Consider the following 20,973-nt stretch of genomic DNA (forward strand, 5'->3'; position numbering starts at 1 on the left):
TTGATTTGATATTACCACTAAATAGGAGCAAATCGCAGTCAACGTTCACCATACTAGGCAACACACCTAAGCAATTTCTGTAATGGAGAACGCTTCAAATTGATTCAATATTTCTATTGATGAACATTTAAATCAAGGTAATTGGTATTGTATTGGATGTACTATTTTGGTACCCGTTTGTTTTGGAATATTATTTTAAATTTATTAAAAAATATTTATAATTTAAATGAATAAGATTAAATAAATTTTAAATATAAAATATTTATTAATAAATTCTACAAATAAAATTTCATCATTCAACAAACAAAAAAAAACAAAATCTTGTACATTAAACTACAAAATTACCTCATGTATTGTAAATTTTTTTTCTTTTTTGCAACTTTATTCATGTATCAGCTAATGCGGCCGGTTTGGTCGAAATAGAGCAAAAAGGGTCAGTGCAATTGGCATAACTCGGAATTTTCTTCTATGCAAAAAAAGAAAATTAAATGTTTCGCCTTACTGATGAAATGGTGCACACGGCCCGTTACAGTCAAAATTAGTGCAGAATTGACTGCTTTGATTAAACATCAAAAAGATATCTAAATATTTTTAATTTGCTCAAAATTCTACACGCATAGTTTATGTGATAACTGGACTATTAAATATAATAAACTATACAAAAGAAAATGAAAATGTATAAAATCAATTTAATTTTTACAAATTTTAAATTGAATCCTTTCAAATAATCAATGTGTAAAATGTTTGTCTACATTAGGGTCATATATTGACCGTTCCAACTAATTGAAAAATTACAAAACAAATCGTTCTCTTTTTCAACCCAAGACATTATACTATTTAATGTCTCCATTTTAATTTTATTTTTATATTAACTTTTAATATTTCAAATCTATCGTTTCAATCAAATTTTATAAATATATATATATATATTAGGCTACACAAAATTTTAGTCTATAAATAATAAGAATCCTATGGATTGGGTGAGTAAAAACTGATGTATCTATATTTAATTCATAAATAACCTTCCTGAAAAAATAGTTATACAATTAAAATACTTCAAAAATTGTGATAATAGTCTATATTTTCAAATTAAACTATGATTTAAATTAATAAAATTAAACCATGATTTGAATTAATAAAACTAAACCATGATTTAAATTAACACTTCATTCAAATTGAAATAAGTCATAATTTAAATCAATATATTCAAATTTATAATAATTCAAATCAACGTAATCCCCAAAAATTTCAAATGGTTCGAATATTTGCTCAACCAATATGAAATTTGAATTAATTTGTTTAAAAATCAGAACTAACTTTTAAATAAATATTTAGAATCCATATCCTTAAATTTAAATTTTAAAATATTACAAATCCCAATAATAATATATAAAATTTCAAAACACATTATTGCTTTTAAGAGAAAATTGAATTTTGTTTTTATGAAATAAAAACAAATTTCGTTTCAAAACTATTTAAATTTGATAATTTAAGCAAAATTGAAATAAATTTATTTCAATAAAAATGATTTGATACAAGCTACCAAATCAAATAGTCAATAGTTACTATATTCCTAATAAAAACATTTGGCTTACGAAAATTTAAAAAAATTATGAGAAATTAATATAAAGCTTCAAAAGAAGCCCAATTGATTAGGCGTCCATTTATCCAAGAATAGTTTTATTAAAATCCATTTTATTTTTATTTTTATTAATATCCAATACAATAATCATCACCATTTAAATGTGTAAAATTCATGCAAAACCCTTCTATTAAATGTGAAAATCAACTTGTGAATGATGAATAAATATGCATGGGATAATAATGGATGAAAATGTAATGTGGGTGAAGTCAAACCCGAAATAACCTCAGTTCAAATCATCATTGTATAAAATAAAATCAAAAGCTTCAAGACGCATTAGCCATGTCACTACGTTTAAGCTTCTATTGTCCCTTAATAAAGCCCAATGACTATCTATGTCTTGCACTAAAGAAAACAATTCACTAAACATTGGTGGAGTATAGCAAGAGTATACCCAAATTCTATAAACAAAATTCAGCAGTAATTCTTTATAAAATAAACATTAGAAGACTCATATATATTTATAGATATATAATTATTCAATAAATATCTATTTGGATAGTCGCATCTATCAAGAATGAACATAATTATTTATTACATATTATTTGGATAATCATATTTTCTTCGTTAATAATCAAATAACGTAATTTTCAGTAATAAGAAACACACCTCATAAATAGTAAAAACTCTTGATTAATAATCAAATAACATAAATTTTAATTATTTTATAATTTTCATGTATAAATATATTTTAAAAATATTTCAACATTCATTTTCTTTAAATAAATAAAATTTTATATATTTCAATTGTGAATATGACAAAACTTATCTAACAAATAAAACATTGACTCGAAAGTTTGAAGAGTGACGAAGGCATGTTACTTTGTTTTATTTGCAAGAAAAAATATTTATGAGAATATTTTGTTTTGCAAACAAGAATTTGTAAGAAAAATTGTAATTTTAGAAATTTTGAGGCATATTCTCGATTAGTAAAAGTGGTGAGTTGAATCATAAAGTTATGGTTTTATATTCTATTCTATGAGACCTTTACAACGGTATATTATATGCTTAAAATGATTGAGTGATAAATGAGAAATTGATACTTAAAGTAAGCCATTTCGAATATTTGTTGAGGAAAATAAAAGTTTAGATCCGATATTAATTAAATACCAATTATGAAATATGTATATATCGAGAACTCACTTAAAAATTCTTGAATAACTAAGCTTGAAATCTTGTTTTGAGATATTTAAAATATTTTCTAAAATCTATATTTAAGTACATAAATGAAATAAAATTTACTCTTAAAAAATATTAAAATTCTAAAATACATCATTTTTTTTAGAACAACTATTCTATAATAATAAAATATTTATAACAATAATAAACTTAACATAGAAAGAACTATAGATTTATATATTACGTATAATGTTTTTGTTTGCATGGCAGTTCGCCATCTGTTTGAATTTACAGTAATATGAATCTCAGTTGCCATCTGTTTGGTCACACCCAAACCTAGACACTGTCTCACATGCTCGTCTTTTATGTGTGTATATATATTCACACACATACATACATATTGCTGACAATTTCTCATGAACCATCCTGCCCAATGAAAATTTTCTGAGTAAACTGCTTCTGAAACTCCCAACTTTCATTCTCCATCATCTTTTGGCCCAAATTTTAGCTACACTTTTTCTATCCCAAACATTTCGCTTTCTTACTCCAGATTTCGAAGGTATTTTGGATCATCACGTCTTTATTCCAATCGTTTGTTTTTTTCCTTCTGGATTTTTCAATGTTGCCCGTTTTTATTTTATCTTTAATTTCTTTTTTGCCCTTTTTGAAAATGTGGGTTCTTTTTTTTTTCATTCATTAGACTGCTACTTGTGATTTATGACATATTGTCTGAATTGATTTACACAGAAATGTGTGTGTGTGTGCGTGTGCATGTATTTTGGAATTGATGCAATGTTTGTTTACCCATTTGTTTATCTTTAAATTAGCTTTAGGCCTTTTGTTGTTCCTCCGGATGATTGGTCCCTGAAACTTCGCTATGAGGGAAGGTAGAAGCCGGCCAGAACTAGGATGGTGAATAGCATAATACTAGTATATCTGTATTATATGATTAATATAAAAAATCTGTATTATAATGCTGGCTTGGTTAAAACAATATTGACCTATGATGGTCATAATTATAATAGGAACTTGGGTTTTGTTCTGTGTCATTGCCTGTGCTTCCTCGTAAGAGTTTCATATTGTAACAACCGATCATGTTAAGACTCTGTGTGTGTGTGCACACATATATGCAGTTGCATGTGCTTTTTGTCATGTATGGCTTGGCTGGAACCAGGCAAGGTTTGGTTATGTTATGAGGGATAGAACTTTGTTGTGCTTTTGGCTTGTTTCTACCTAGCTAGTTTCTATTTGGTTTATTGCTATCTTGCAGACTTTCAAGAATAAGGCAAGTAAAACGACTTTGAATTGTTCTGGTACTCTTTCTTGGTTAATGATCATGGTTGGATGTGATTCTATTTTCAGGGTAAATTGAAGAGGTAGGTTCTGCCAAGCCAAAGCACAAAATCCTATAAATATGAATGGTTATATTGTTGGTGCGATTGTCCCCATTGTTCTTGTGCTCCTTCGAAATTCAAAGAGGGTGAAGAAGCGAGGAGTGCTGGTTGATGTTGGTGGGGAACCTGGGTACGCAATCCGAAACATTCGGTTTCCATTCCCTCTAGAAACAGCATGGGAAGGTTTATCTACACTTGCAGAACTTTTTGAGCAGTCATGTAAGCAGAACAGCAATAAAAGCTTGCTTGGCACTAGGAAACTGATTTCGAGTGAGGTTGAAGTAACTGAAGATGGAAGATCCTTTGAGAAGCTTCATTATGGAGAATATGTATGGTTGACATATGCTGAAACATTTGCAGCTGTGTGCTATTTTGCTTCTGGTTTAGTTCAACTTGGTCATAAAAGGGGAGAACGCGTGGCAATCTTTGCTGATACAAGAGAAGAATGGTTCATTGCATTGCAGGTCTGACTAATGTTTTCTGAAATTTTCTATTAATTTCCATGCCTGTTTGTTTAAAATTTTGACTGATATGTTAACTCATGCCAGGTCCTTCCTTTGCGCTCCTTCAAATTAGAGAAAGTAATTGATACATGTTATTTTTTCAGGCCTGCTTTAGGCGCAATGTCACTGTGGTGACAATATATGCATCTTTGGGGGAGGAGGCTTTATGTCACTCATTAAATGAGGTCCTCTATCCCTCTCTCTGTCTATCTATATCTATACATGTTTGTATCAATATTCTTTACTTGCGAAATAGTTAACTTTTTCTTGAACTAATATTTTTATCAGTCCTTAAGAAACTATATCTGTTCTTAATTTGCTTCCCTCAGAGGTGAATTGTCTTTTCTTATTTCTTACATGTTTATATAAATTGTTTAGAACCTGCCGGTAGTTGATTAACGATTCAATAATATTTGCTGAGTTTATTTTTATTCATTGTAATTACTATGCCTTTTGTCCAAAATTTCATCACTGAGCTTGTTAGAATTTATACTTATAGTTTTGTCATGTTGGTAATACACTCTTCATAAGGTTAGCGAGATAACCATGCATCAGAACAGTATTCCCTGCATCTTATACCGTGCAAACCAAGTGGAAAAAGTTGTTCACTGGTTTAATTGGCCAGTGAAGATTTCATGGTTTTGCACGTTTGTTAGTCATGCTTATTTATTTATGCAATCTTTGCTCTGCCAGACTGAAGTTACAACACTGATTTGCGGGGCCAAAGAATTAAAAAAGCTTGTCAACATTAGTGGCCAACTCGACAAGATAAAACATGTGATCTGTATGGATGATGAGATTCCAACTGCTGTAAGTGGTAGATGGGCAGTCACTTCTTTTGCTGATGTCCAGAGAACCGGCTATGAAAATCCTGTTGATGCTGATTTACCTATTGCAGCTGATGTTGCAGTTATAATGTATACTAGTGGAAGTACTGGATTGCCTAAGGTTAGAATGTAGATTTTGGGTTTTGCTTCTTGTAGCCTCTTATAGATTTTGTTGGTAAAAAGATGCTTGCACGATGTTATATCTTTGAGATATGTAAAATTGTCAAGATTAGGTTTCAACATTGTTAAGCTGCTTCTAATATATCAAATTTGTACAGGGTGTTATGCTGACACATGGCAATATACTAGCTACCGTTGCTGCAGTCAAGACAATTATTCCTGGAATTGGAAGCAAAGATGTCTATCTTGCGTATCTACCCCTTGCTCATATTCTTGAATTAGCGGCTGAGGTATATATGTTGTCTTGAATTACATTACAAATGTTCATTGCAACTTACTTTTGATCTCTGATTATATTCATATTTGTTTACCTGCAGTGTGTTTAAACATATTTTAACATATTTTTTCCAATTGTAGCATTTAATTGTTGCTGTAGGAGGTATCCTAGGATATGGATCCCCTTTGACTCTTACTGATACATCTAGCAAGAAAAAACCAGGAACAAAGGGGGATGCCTCCGTGTTAGCTCCAACCCTGATGGCAGCTGTTCCAGCAATTCTTGATCGTGTTCGAGATGGAGTACGAAAGAAGGTTAGAAATTTTTACTTTCTCAAACGTATGACTTCTTCTTTATATGTGTGTGTATTTGTGAAAATAAGTTAATTTAAAAAAAAAATTGAATCTTAAACTTCAGGTAGATGCAAAAGGTGGACTATCCAAGAAATTGTTTGACTTGGCGTATTCTCGTAGATTATCTGCAATAAATGGTAGTTGGTTTGGTGCCTGGGGCCTTGAAAAGTATCTGTGGGACTTACTCGTCTTTAAGAAGGTCCGAGCAATTCTAGGTGGTCGCCTTCGATTTTTGCTTTCTGGAGGTGCTCCTCTATCACCAGATACTCAGAGATTTATCAACATCTGCTTTGGGTTAGTATGTTTTTAGCAATTTGAGTTGATATCCATGTCAAAGTTAAATTTATGGATCCTCTGCTGCTGCTCTTACATATGCTCACACAAACTCATATTCAACATTCAGGCACATTTCTGTAGTTTCATAACAATTGTTGTTCTAAATTTAATTAAGGTGTTGTTTGATTAACTGAAAATTTTGTGTGCTGGTTTATAAATTATACTATATGATTTTATGCCGGTTTCTCATCTAATAAGAGTTAGAAACAGGATTATTAGCGTACTTTCAATTAAAATATTGGTGTAGTTTAGTCAAATTATATAAAAAAGGGAAATCTTAAATAACATTGACAGAATGTAATAAGTAGGTTTTAAGTACTGTAGCTTCTAAAACAAGTTACCAAACACATTAAAGATGAATGCTTTCATCAAACAACACCTTACATCTTGTCCAACAGGAAGATGCTACTTAAACAGCGATTCTTTGGGTGGAAGTTCAATTTTTTGTCTTAGATGGCTATTTGATATGCAAGTAGCTTAGACATTAACAAGGACCAAAACCGTGTGGGATGACAAGTAGCTTTTTGGTACCATGGAGATACTATCATCATAAAGGACACTGACAGTTATCTCTTCCTCACAGATTTAATATTTTTAAGTATCATATTCTCATAGGAATTCCTTTTTCAGTACTCCAATTGGCCAAGGGTATGGTCTAACTGAGACTTGTGCTGGTGGCACCTTCTCTGAGGTTGATGATACATCTGTTGGTCGCGTTGGTGCTCCACTTCCTTGCTCCTTTATTAAGGTAAGAGATTATTATTATTACTACTACTAGTTTTACTGAGATGACTGCTTAACATATTTGCTTTTATTCACCATCTGGTGGTTAAGTTTTGTGGCTTTCCTTTGAAACCAACCAAATAGGTTATTTTAATTTTCTCTCCTTTATTCGGGTTGAAACTGGAAGCTTTGAGCTTGAGGATGGACCTCTAAAGCCTCTCTAATCTTTGTTTCTTGTGTATATTTTGCATATATATGATTGTGTGTGTGTTTGCATGTGTGTCGGCAATCAAAGCTTTATTTTCCCGATGCTGTTTGCTGTATATGATGATTATTTGGTGGGCTATTGCTGTGCTCATTTCATCCTGATTTGTTTACTTATTTGCGTTGGTGGGCAAATTTCTGACTTCAACCATATTGCATTATGTGTTGTTTATTTTAGTTAGTAGACTGGCCTAAAGGTGGATATTTAACTAGTAATTCACCAATGCCTCGTGGAGAAATACTGATCGGTGGTCCGAATGTGACGCTTGGATACTTCAAAAATGAAGAAAAAACAAAAGAATCATATAGGGTACGGTTTTGAACTTCCAATCTTCACATTCCCTTTCCTTTTCCTCTTCTTTTTAAAGATTACCTATAATGGATCCTCTCTTTTTCCTTTCTATCTCTTAGTTAACTGGCAATTTTTATTTTTTTGGTGCGGAAAAGGTTGATGAGAGAGGAGTTAGGTGGTTCTGTACAGGTGACATAGGACAGTTTCATTCCGATGGTTGCCTTGAGATAATTGACCGTAAAAAAGACATTGTCAAACTTCAGCATGGAGAATATGTCTCTTTAGGAAAGGTATGAATGGATATTTCCAGTGAAACAATTATGTAATTCGAATTTTCCACTGTAACTAATATTTTTCCTACAGGTTGAGACTGCTCTCAGTATCTGTCCCTATGTCGACAATATTATGTTGCATGCTGATCCATTTCACAGTTTTTGTGTGGCTCTCGTGGTGGCTTCCCAACAAATGGTGGAAGATTGGGCTTCAAAGCAAGGCATTACATTTACTGATTTTGCAGACTTGTGTGAGAAAGAAGAAACTATCAAGGAAGTACATTCCTCTCTTGCTCAGGTATATCTTCAAATTTATCCGAAGATTTAAGCTTTGATGAGGGCGCCGGGATATCTATGTACAATTGCAACAAATTGCAACATATTATACTCTTTGTTTTTGGCATATTGCTACAAATTATTTGAACTTGGAGAACTATCCATCGGCAACATTTGCTTTTGCATCCGTTTGTGATCACTCATTTACGGTATAGGCTTATACTTGGATTTTAGCTTTTTACGAGTGCTGGCTTAGCTTTGATGTAGTTGGTAAAGAAATCTTTTTAATTTGCATGTACTTTCATGCATAAAGCAGAGATATTGCATTCCCTTTACTTTGAACATACCCTCTGTGCAGCTCTGATGGAGAAAGTAGTGAACCGTTGCGCTGCCACGAGAATCTAGGCTTATAATAATTCAATTTCACTTTTTCACTGCTGCTTTTTTTTCCGACCTCTGACCCTGTTTCGTCCATCTGCTACTGCTTTTAATTGCAGACAGCCAAGAAGTCACGATTGGAGAAGTTTGAGATTCCTGCAAAAATCAAATTGATTTCTAGTCCATGGACTCCAGAATCAGGGCTTGTGACTGCAGCTCTCAAGATCAAGAGAGAGGCCATTAGAAGAGCTTTTTCTGAAGACCTGGCCAAGCTATATGCATCATAGTTTCTAGATGCTTTGACTGCTCATTTAGCAACAATCTTGAAGAAAGTAAGACTAGTGTAAGATGATATGATCAAAACCCATATTCATCTTCTTTGTTCTAGTTCTTACCATTGCAGTTCATGTTTTGTTCTAAATAAACTACAGGAAAACTAAGGTTTTTGCCTGTCTTCAAGCAGGATTGTTAGATTCAAATCACTTTTCTTTGGGTTCCACATGTGTGTGTGTGTATCTTTTCTGCTCTAAATAATGTGTCCTTGTTTATACACCTGCAAATCATATCAGTGTTGTGTTCTTGTATACATGTCATGTTTTTTTGTTACTTTTCGGTGCCGGGTAATCTTGCGGTCATCCATGCTACTGAAACCTACCAGGGATAGCTCTTTAAATCACCAAATGAAATAATAGTGATGAGCACTTTGTAGGCATTGGGTCTCTCTTAACCCGTCTCAATAAAAGATGGGCTGATGCTACCAAAGTTCAGTGGGAGACTAAAACCTAAATGGGGGAGGGGGCATTGGGTCTCTCTTAACCCGTCTCAATAAAAGATGGGCTGATGTTGCCAAAGTTCAGTGGGAGACTAAAACCTAAATAGGGGAGGGTTGCCAAAGGACATGAAGTAGCAAAAGACGAATGAATGCCTTTTGTCACTGGAAGCCTCCTCCTCCTCCTCCAGTGATGTTCATTTTTAACTACTTTAAGATTTGGGTCTTATACTTCTTTAAGGCCATGAAAACAAGCTATTTGTCCTTATAAATTAGGTATATAACGCTTTTTCTATTATTTTGATACCGAAAAATTAATTGCGTTAAAAAATAGGTGGCTGAGAATGCACATGTCTGACTTTTTTCAGTGTACCATTGACCGACAGAAAAAAAGGGTATAGTTTGAAAGGTTAAATTGTGATATAAGTCTATAAATTATTCAGTTGAGCATTTTGACACATTGAATGAGTCAATGCAAAGGGCGAATTTCTTATAGTTTGAGCTTAGCTCAATTTTATTTTAGTAGGAAGTTAAGGTCAATTTAATGTTGTAATTTAAAGATTAGATTGAAAACCCAGATGATTAAATAGATGGAAGAGGATGAATTTGTATTTGATTGCTGATTCAATCCTAAAAAGAAAGAAGAAAGGAACACAGTTTACTTTAGTTTTACTCTCTGCTAAGAGATCTAGTTTCTAGTGAATGATACCTCAACTTGTCATCATGTGTAATAATGAACAATGTATTTTGCTTAGTTTTGGGGGAAAACAGAAACTAAGGAAGTGGAATGGATTTAATTTAATTAATTCATATAATTATAATTAAGATATGATATTTAAGTAAAGAAAGCACATGGGGTTGATATGTACATGATTAAACCCTTTTCATCTATTTACTAATTCAATGGCATAAAAAAAGCCAAAGTGGATTTTGGTTGAAAAGGTCAAAAAGTCTCATGAAGAAGATGAACAATGTAGAAATTTGTAGTTTGAACCATATAAGTCAATTCCCTAAGCTTTTGTTAGCCTTTCTTATGTTTGAACCATAATTTTCCATCCAAATCAAATATAATATGCTTGGAATATTGTTGTTGTTGTTATTATTTGTGTAAAGAAGACCTAGAAAAAGTCTTTGAGAGAATATCCTAGTATTAAGGAATTAATTTTATAAAATGGAAAATAAAAATCAATTTTTATTATTAATACATAATCCAAAACAATAAATTAATAACATACTAAACATAGTAGTTGATCATCTCATTCATTAGTACTTTTAGTAAAGCTTAGAGAATAATCAAGATGGACAAAAAATTTAATTAATTCATAGTCATTTTAAAAGGTATGAGGAGGAGACCCACATCTACAATTTGGTCCATGAAGCTTAAGATGATGTTCAGAAATATTTGAGTCCTCACCTCACCCAACCCACATTGGGAACACCCCCTTCTCCCCCATGTGACTCCCCTTCTCTTTTACTTTTCATTGTTTCCCCCTTTCACCTTTTTTATTGAAGGGAAAAAAAAAAGCTTTTTAGATGTGTTCTCTCATGGACAAAACCTTCACAAAGTTCAATCTCAAAGCAACCTCTTCTCTCTCTCTCTCTCTCTCTTTGGGTTATAATTTTTTCCCCTTATTTAAGACATTTCTTTTTCAATTCCCTTTACACATGTACAAATGCAGGAACACACATTGAAAAAAAAAACATATGTCCATGACAGGAAACTTGCACTAGTGGCAAAATTATAAGGATGATAGGTTTTGGAAAAGGGAAAAAAAAAGTATAGGTTAATAAATGAGGTTGATATCATTTTATTGTAATGTATTTTAGAAAAATAACTTCATAAGATAAAGTTTTGGGATAAATAAGTTGAATGTGTCGAAAAAATATTTATTGTATAAATAGATCGTTTTGAAAATGAAAGATGAAAGTGCGTCCAATTGAGTGTACTTTTCGTGACAAATCAACAAAAAAATTCGTCCAACTAAATGTGTTTTTATACTCTCCCTTCAAAAATAGTTTATTTTCTTAAATTTCAAGTTTTTTTTGTGAGAATAGGAGCAATAGTATTGGGAACCCCATGTTGAGAAGATTGATGCGAAGGACTAGTGCTTTCTTTTTTCCCTAATTTTCAAATGCCTTGTGCTACATCAATTCCCTGTATCTCGTGCCTTACATGACCCCTTAAATCAATTGGGAATCTCAATTTTTGACTTGAAATCTACAATCCTGTTGAATACATGCATGCGTATGTGTATATATATAACATGGGGTTTTTTACCTAATTAGGATAGAAAAAAAAAATACTGAAATAGTATGTCAGACAAAAAATTTACCAAAATAGGTTACTTTTTCATTGGAGCCTATTAGATAGGCGCCAATGAATAAAATAATAATAATTTTTTTGATTAAAATATAATTTTATATTTTTTAATATTTTTTTAAAAAAATACGAGTTAAAATACGGTCGGGTCGGGTCGGGTCGGGTGGCGCCTGTCAAGTAGGCGCCAATGAAGGAGTCTGATGGACAGGCGCCAATGGCTCTCTAATTAATTTTTATATAATGTAACTTTTATATAATTAAATTTTATTTGATTTTGTATTTATTTAACAGTAATTATTGATTTTTTGAAACAAATTAACTGAATTCATTTTTTTTATTGCAGATTTGCAGGAAATGGGTTCTCTAATTAATAATAATAATCACATATCAAGTACTATTAATGAGATGGTAATAAAATTTATTTTTGATAATCATGTTATTTGTTGAATTAAATTATATTGTATTAACTATTTTGCTAATTTAATAATGTCGAGGTCCGTCATCGCATTGAGGGCCGTGTTAATAGTGTAGGGTTTCGACGGATGAACGCCTAATACCATACTTAGAGTTAGCGGGTTCGGATCAGCGGCATTGATTCGGACTTTTGATCTGCGATACGACTTGATTTCCGCTTTAGTCGGCGATGGCGTCCGGAGACCCACACATTTCATCTGCCGTGCGGAGAGTGTACCGTCACTCTAGAGGACGTTCTGATCTGCTCGGGCTTCCATAGACAGGAATGCGGTCACAGGCGTAAGTTCAATCTCTAGGCGGCTACCCTTTGCAATGAATTACTTGGGCGCCGCCAAGTCGGAAATTACCGGTTTGAGATTTTCATGGCTACATGCCAATTTTGAGCATTTGCCAAGTCATCGCTAATGAGCGGGAGGTGATGCGGTACATTCGAGCTTATATTATGCACCTTATAGGGGTGTACTCATCTTTGGATGCAAGCGGCGATGAAGGTCCACTTGATGTACTTACTCTTATTATCCAATTTGCATAACACTCGTTCATACAGTTGGGGGTCCGCAGTTTTAGCCATACTGTATCGCGAACTTTGTCGGACGACAAATCCTTCTGCGGTTGACATTGGCGAATGCCTCATACTGCTGCAGTCGTGGGCACTTTACCGGATGCCATTCTTGGCATCCATTAGTCATCAATCATATGTATTTTCACTCGTTAATAGGTGATGAATTTTTACTCATTATAATAATTTGTTGACTTTTTATAATATATTATTCTAACAAGTTGTTTTCGTAGGTGGAGAAGTAATCCGGGGATCGGGAGGTCACCGTCGGTTCCGATATATCGTCTACTGATTGAGAATTATGCTGGAGAAGGGGTAAATTTTTCGAATATAAACTTAATTTTATTATTTTATCTCACTCGACCCGAGTTAATATAACAACGTTATTAATTGTGCAGTTCATTTGGATGTCGTATTCTGCTCCGAAAATTATGGCAGTTATGCCATCATCGGCCCGCGTCCACTCAAACCTATAGTGCATTAGCGCACCCATTATCAATTTTAACGTAGTGGAGTGGTATCATGGCAATCGAGTACTCCGACAGTTCGGTTGCATACAGTATATCCCGACACTGCCAGTACAATTGGGGGAGATCCATGGGATGAGCAAGAATGGGAGGTATGGAGATAATTGGGAAGAAGTGCACGAAGAATATATCACGATATGGAACAACCAGTTCGGGATGGTACCTCAGATGGATCGTGCTCCGGATTTGCAGCCCTCGTTAGAGTATATACAGTGGTACTGTGAGACAAGGAAACCATTTCTGTTTGGTGGGCGGTCGATTGTAGTCCTTCCGTATACGACACGAATTACGCAACCCCTTCGAGATCTGCATCATGCACCAGAGCCAGAACCAGAGCCACAGCCAGAGCGAGAGGCAGAACTACATTCTAGGGATAGTTCTTATCATCCAGAATTAGGAGGCGATGACTATTTCGTGGCCTCGTATCCACCTCAGTATAATCTCGCTGGAAGTTAGCCGCGATGTGCCGGATGCAGTAAACAGATCGCCATGGTACACCAAAACGCCTAATGGCTGCAATTAATCCTTTTCCTCTATCGGAAATGATGCAAATATTATCATTGCTAATCACATACCTCCGCAGGTTGGTAAGAAAGAACTCCCACGATTCCATGTTCTCCTTATCGACGATGGCAAATGCTATCGAGTATGCGTTCTATTCTTTGTCTTGAGCAATCGCAAGAAGTAAGATCTATGTGTATTTTCCATATAGCCAGGTTCTATCTACTTGCACAAATGGTTTGCAGTGGGGAAATGCACGCACACATTGATCAAAAGTCCAGAACATCCGATGGAAAATTCTTTTTCTCGATTGTAGTTGGTCATTTGGACCGTCATAAGATCGTGTCTGCAACTCAATTACAGTCCCCGGCACGTGTTCCCTCATGGCGGCTATCCATCCCTGTAATTCATTGTACGATGCATCGAAATCTCCGTACAATTGCTCCATTGCCATCTGTTTAGCTATCCATGCCTTCCGATATGATACTCGATACTGGAATCGTGCTTGTATTTCAGCAATCAGTACCGAAACTTTAATGGTCAGCATGTCTTTCACCATTGGCATGATGCATGTACAGATAGTTTTGGAGTCAAGTTTTCGATGATCTTCTGTCATACATGTTAAAGTGCATGTGTGGGGCTCCACAAATTTTCGTATTTCCCACATCTGCGACTTCTGCATAAATGCAGCTCGTACCCGCCAATTGCAGCCTTCTGCCGACCTCCAACACTCTCCAATATATAATGTTGGTTTAAACTCGATGACTTTGTAATCTACTGATATATTCATGCTATACCGCTTAATCGCAAACATACATTCTTCCTTACTTTCAAATCTCTGGCCCACGCGTAACTCATCTGGATCAGAATATACGCCCATTCGGTAACCATGTGGTATTTCAGGGTACTCGAAACTCAATTTGCCCATGCCGCGACGGGTCTATCCGAGACATGTGTGCCCCAGGATTATTGTGTATCACAATACGACGAATCTGGTTTCCGACTGAAGACGCATTGACATTTCCATCCTCATTCACCCCTTCGTCGTCAATATCATCCGGGACCTCGTTTGCGTCGGGATCACTCTCACTATCCACTTCGTAATCAACAGGATCACTACTATAGTATACATCATCACCAACCACATCAGTCTCGGCTGCAGCATTAAGATCAATATTTATCCCATGTATAGGTGATTGACTATCAACATACGATACCGGAACCACCATACACGGCGCTTCAACTCCATCTTCTTCACCTAATGGAGTGGGATCTTCAGTTGCCTCCACACTGACTAACTTAGCAAATAACTGAATCGATGCATTTTTGTTACTCGAAGTCCCACAATAAAGAGCGACCATTGTTTCCACGTCTTCATCGTCTACAAGTTCCATTTCGATAAATTTTATTGGATCTGTTGATACTGGAAACTTGTAGAAAACTTTTGATATCCTTCTCCCACAACGTCTATAAATTTTTTCACTAATTTTTTCCTTCATATCATCAAACAAGATATTTCTATCAAATCTCATTGCTACTTGTTTGCGACATTCAAATATACATCCCACAGTTGTTGTTAAAATTTCTCCATCGAAATAAACGCATACAAAAAACTGATTCTCCATTTTCAATACTAGATCTGTAAAAAAAGAATTTCAAATTTCTTAAAACAGTTTCAAAATGTAAACAAAATACATAAAAATTTTAATGCAAAATTTTTCATTCAGAAACTAACAAAATTAATAACATGGCAAAATAACTTTCAAATAATAAAATTACTAACAAAACTCTACATTCTATTTAAAAAAAACCAAAATACCTAATTTTTCTTCTTCTTTTTCTTCCTTCTTTTCTTCTGCTTCCTTCCTTCTTCTTTCTTCCGTTTTTGTAGTCAAATTTATGTCTGTGTTGGGGGTATTTATAGAGAAAAATCACAGCATTGGCGCCTCCTAATATGGCACCACCATTGGCGCATCCTAGATAGGCACCACCATTGGCGCCTCCCAAATAGGCACCACCATTGGCGCCTTCCAGATAGGCGCCAATACTATGTATTATACGGGTTATATACTAACCCGGAAAAGTATAAATTATATTTTAATCAAAAATTATTATTATTATTTTATTCATTGGCGCCTATCTAATAGGCTCCAATGAAAAAGTAACCTATTTTGGTAAATTTTTTTTCTGACATACTATTTCAGTAAATTTTTTTTCTATCCTAATTAGGTAAAAGACTCATATAACATGAATTGCAAAATATTACTGTAAAAGCCAACTAAATTGCTATTTTAACTCATTCTCATAGTACTTACGTTTTGCATTATCAGGAGTTGCTAAATTATTCATTACATTTACCATCCCCAAATTTTATATCAATAGCAACCCAACTGCCGTACCAATACAACTATGGAAATCTTACCAACAATTTGGTAAAAGAAAAATTATTTAAGTGCCAATCTCACCAACAAATCAAAACTATATATATATATTTAAGTTTTCCTAAGAATTTGTCCAAATGAACATAAATATCGAAATTAAGAACTTATACTTTCAACCGGTTGAATTTTAGTTTAATTTATATGATTAAATTTTAATTTAATTTGTATGAATATTAGAGTCATTTGATTGCCAAGAAAATATTTTCCGTAAAATGATTTCGAAAAATATTTTACTTTTACGTAAAATAATTTCTTGGAAAATATTTTACGGTGTTTGATTGAATCATGTAAAATATTTTTTGCTATTTGGCAAATTTTCTGAAAATATTTTCCGGAAAGTTGTTTTGCATATATTAATATGTATTAATAAATTTTTATATTTTAAATTGTTTTTACATATATTGCAATGATTTATTTATAATAATACTCAATTATTAAGCTACAATATTAATCGTTATAAATTAAAAAAAACTAACATCAAATAAATTATTTGTAATTGTGTTAAAAAAACAAGTATTGAATAATTAAAAAAAACAAGTTACTGGAAAATCGATAAACAGAAGCAATTTTCTACCGGAAATGAAGGAAGGAATGAAGGAGGGAATGAAGGAGGAGATAGAGAGGAGAGCACGGAAAATGTCTTACGGAAATTGAAAGGGTAAGATATTTTCCCTAAAATGTAACCCATTTTCCCTTGTTTTGGAGTTCATTTTCCAAATGAAAAAGGTTTTCCGCCAATTAAACGCTGGAAAAGTTGGAAATAATTTTCCGGAAAATTAATTACGTCAATCAAACATACCCTTATTGTAAAGATAAAACAACGGGAGTTCGAAAAACTTTCACTTTCTAAAATATTACTCTTTAAAAGACTGTTCCCAATAAATAAATCAACCATTTTCTTGTTAGACCGCAATATGGTAAACGTTTTCACTTTTCAAAGCAAATATTAGGTGGTCAAAGAATTGGCTTTAAAGTAGATCAAATTCCCTGGTTGAATGGATGGTTCATCTTAAATATATATATATATATAATCAATTTATTTTTTATATTAAATAATTATAATTATTTATGTATGTTATATGGAACATAGTATAATACGCTTGTTGTTTTATTTATAATAATTAAATGAAATGAAATTTTTATATATAAAATTATATAAAATTTAAATATAAATATAAATATAAAATATCCTTAAAAGGAAAAATCCCCAATTTACCACTGCGTACTCTGGTCTAAACTTATGAGATGGTAGGGGCCAACCTCATTATTATGATCGAAAATTCTTGTATATTTATATTATATTCATATATCGTGATCATATTTAATAATAATATATAAATTCTTTTTTTTTTCTACACAATATAAGAAGGTATAGGAGCAGCAATTCGTGTCCTTTTTTTTTATATAGTTTTGTCTTTAAAGGAAGAGTTCACATTTGCTTCTCTTTTGTTTCCAGTCCAGTACAACCCCCCTACTATGATGAATGGGTACAGGGAAGACAATTCATGCTGCTATTTCCATCCTAAACAAGTAGTTATTGGGGTTTGCCCTTTGTGCTTAAACGAGAGGCTTCTTGTCTTAGCTTCAAAGCAAGGCCAGCGCTCTTCATCTTCATCCTCTACCAGAGCTGGCCGGAGTAGATTCCTTCAAGGTGTTTCACAAAAGAAACCCCACATTTACCTCCCCAACATCTTTGCTTTTGGTTCCCTTCTCAATCGTCCTCAACCTCACCTCAACCATTTGAAACCTCAAGATTTCGATGATCATGATGCTTCTACCAGTCAGGAAGGTATTTCGATTTCAACTGGGTCTTGCAAAAACTGGGTTTTTTTTCTTGGGGTATGTGTGTGTTCTTGAATATCAATTACATGCATGCATATGTCTCTTCATAGGCAAATTTATTGTCTGTGTAAATGACAAAAGTGTGGTCAAAGCTGGAAATTCAAGAATCTTATCCTGTTTTCTTCAGCTTTCCTCTGCAACTTCCCCCCCCCCCTTTTAATGTTCATAGTAAAGTAATTCCCTTGCATGATTGGTTTACTCATGGGAATGCCATTAATAGTTTTTTGGAAAATCCTAAAATCCATCCAATTATGCATATAAATTTATCCATCTTGGCTTTAGTATCTGACCAGTATCTGCAAACAGAAATTTTCAAAAAAAAAAAAAACTTTCCTATATTATTCCAGATATAACCAAAACAATACCACCATATATCTGTTGGATGATTCGTGCAAAATCATTCAACTTCTTAGTAATATGAAGACAACAAATATCATTACAAATTCATCTAATCATCCATTAAAAACGGACCCCTTTCATGTCAAGTCTTGCTAATCATGTCCTCACCTTATCAAATTTTGATAAAACATGGCTTTCCTTCACATTCTTTTTCTGGCTATATGTTGGTCTTACCATTAATGTAGCCAACTAGCAACAATTGTTACTTTTAATTCCTTTTTGAAACCCCAGATTATACTTGTGTATTTGCAGACTCATTTATCTCAATCAAGTTCGAAGAGAATGGGGTTGGTTCATGGGAAAAAGGCAAAGTTTCAAAGGTATCACTTGAGCATTGCAGCATGTCGTGGAAGGCCAGCTTGAGCAATAAGAGTGTGATAGAGCATCCCAAACCAGGTGGGTCACTGAGGTGGCGAAAGCGGATGGGTCATTTGTTTCAGCTGGTAAGGTGGAAGAGGTCCAACAAGGCTGAGGGAGTTAAGGTTATGAAGAAGAGCTGGATAACAAGGACTCTCACAAAGAAGACTAAAGAATAAGAGACTCCCTAGGTTTTTTTTTTTTTTTTTTGTATAGAAAGGGACAGTAAGTAAAGTAAAAGCTAAGCTAAGGTTTCCTCCGCCATTGCCCATATGTGTGTGTTGGGGCTATCATTTTGGCTTTCAAAAAGTTGATTGGTTTCTTCTTCTTGTATTCTATTCCAAAACAGAACAATATTGTTACGATGTGCCATTCATTTTAGATTGGACCTAAGACAAGAGCACGTTTTTAATGCAAAAACAAGTATTTGTATATTTTAACCTTACAAGTGCCAATAGGATCAAAACCCTTTCTCAAGTGAGGAATTTTTTTATATTTCTTTCATGAATTTAGTAACAAGAATACTTATTTTATACGAATAATTGTTGAATTTTAAACAGATAGGGAATTTTTCACAAATGTTGCTAGATTTCTACCAGTAATGGAGCAGGCGTCTTGCTTTGGTTCAAAATGGCAATTTGTCCCCAAAGTTGTTCCAAGTTCTAACTATCAACCAAAGGGACCATTGCAGTTAGGACCACAATGGAGTGGACGAAACGTTTCCACATGAGCTGAAGAAAACTGAAGATTCAAAATTACATCAATAGCAATAAGTACAAAAAAGATTCAAAATTAAAAAAAAAGATTAATTGGTTATTCTTTGCTGCAATAACTTACGTCCACTCCATTGTTAACTGGTTCAAATCTTAACAAGTACAATTTTTTTTTGAATCAATTAACTCTTCAATATTACATCAATAGCAAGAAGTACAAAAAAGATTCAAAATTGTTACCAACAAAATTTGAACCAAGGTTTTAAGGGAAAAAAGCAAGCATCTTAACCAACTAAGCTAAACTAATTAATTGACATATTATAAAAATACTGTTATTATCTTAATTATATTACTTACGTTCTAACGATTTATCGGACATATTCCATACACGTGTCAAATCAAAAAAAATAATACAACAATTCTGTAAAAAAAATCCGGTGTTTACTTCAAATAAATAAGGAAAATAATGAGTTAAATGTTTCAAAATTCAATTTTAAACCGAAAAAATCGAAATTTAGGGGCAAAAAATGATCTTTTTCTACGAAAAGCGCGGCAAACCGCCTTCGGCTGTTTGTCAGCGCGTAGATCTCGAAAATTTATTCGAAATCAAAAAAAAATTCGTCTCAATCGGACAACCGAGCGAAAAGTTATGGCCTTTCAAAGTTTTCCAAGCTAAAAAACATAAACTGTTCATGCCACGTCAGCAAATCGCGTCCTAGGGGGCGCGATTTGTGTCCATGTCAGCAAATCGCGCTGACGTGAACGCGATTTCCTGGCGCGTACCCTGACATCGCGCTGACGTGGATGCGATTTCGCGGAAAACGGACCATTCCGGTAAATAATTACATAAAGGGCCCATTTCGGTAAATTTTTAAAAAAATGGCTTTTTTTAGTAATTTGCCCGCCAAAGTGATGTTAATATAAGAAAGATTTTTTAAAACAACAAATATCTTCTTAATCACATTTTAAAACATTTAATGTCTCAAATTTAAAAAAATTATTATTACATAAAATCATAATTTTCAACTATAATTCCAACATCGTTTAAGTCAATTAACAATAAATAAATCTATTTACGAATAATTTATAGATGAGCAACTTGTTTGGGAAACATTATTTTGGGTGGCCATTGATATTTAACTACCCCAAAGAATCCTCAACTGAAGTAGTTGAAATTAACCGCTGTATCCTCCACCACTTGCTATTGTGAAGCCATTTCCTCCAACCTGCATAACTTCCAAGGCGATGTGATTTGAATGTATAAAATATCTTTTTCTTTATTCAGAAACATCCAT

General features: G+C 33.5%; 2 protein-coding genes across 2 annotated transcripts; both read left to right on the plus strand.

Annotated features, from left to right (window-relative positions):
* Positions 1-3,164: 3,164 nt before the first annotated feature.
* Positions 3,165-9,362, plus strand: LOC105770725 (long chain acyl-CoA synthetase 9, chloroplastic). Its single transcript, XM_012592046.2, has 12 exons — positions 3,165-3,320; positions 4,124-4,619; positions 4,763-4,843; positions 5,352-5,606; positions 5,764-5,895; positions 6,023-6,196; positions 6,300-6,529; positions 7,202-7,319; positions 7,737-7,868; positions 8,006-8,140; positions 8,214-8,420; positions 8,896-9,362. The coding sequence occupies exons 2-12, from the start codon at positions 4,176-4,178 to the stop codon at positions 9,061-9,063; spliced, it is 2,076 nt and encodes a 691-aa protein (XP_012447500.1). The 5' UTR covers positions 3,165-3,320; positions 4,124-4,175; the 3' UTR covers positions 9,064-9,362.
* An 8,400-nt stretch (positions 9,363-17,762) lies between these two features.
* On the plus strand, positions 17,763-19,405 carry LOC105770613 (uncharacterized). Its single transcript, XM_012591889.2, has 2 exons — positions 17,763-18,156; positions 18,861-19,405. The coding sequence occupies exons 1-2, from the start codon at positions 17,844-17,846 to the stop codon at positions 19,142-19,144; spliced, it is 597 nt and encodes a 198-aa protein (XP_012447343.1). The 5' UTR covers positions 17,763-17,843; the 3' UTR covers positions 19,145-19,405.
* Positions 19,406-20,973: the final 1,568 nt, after the last annotated feature.

Source organism: Gossypium raimondii, chromosome 5 (genome assembly GCF_025698545.1).
Source record: "Gossypium raimondii isolate GPD5lz chromosome 5, ASM2569854v1, whole genome shotgun sequence".
Classification (NCBI taxonomy): Eukaryota; Viridiplantae; Streptophyta; class Magnoliopsida; order Malvales; family Malvaceae; genus Gossypium; species Gossypium raimondii.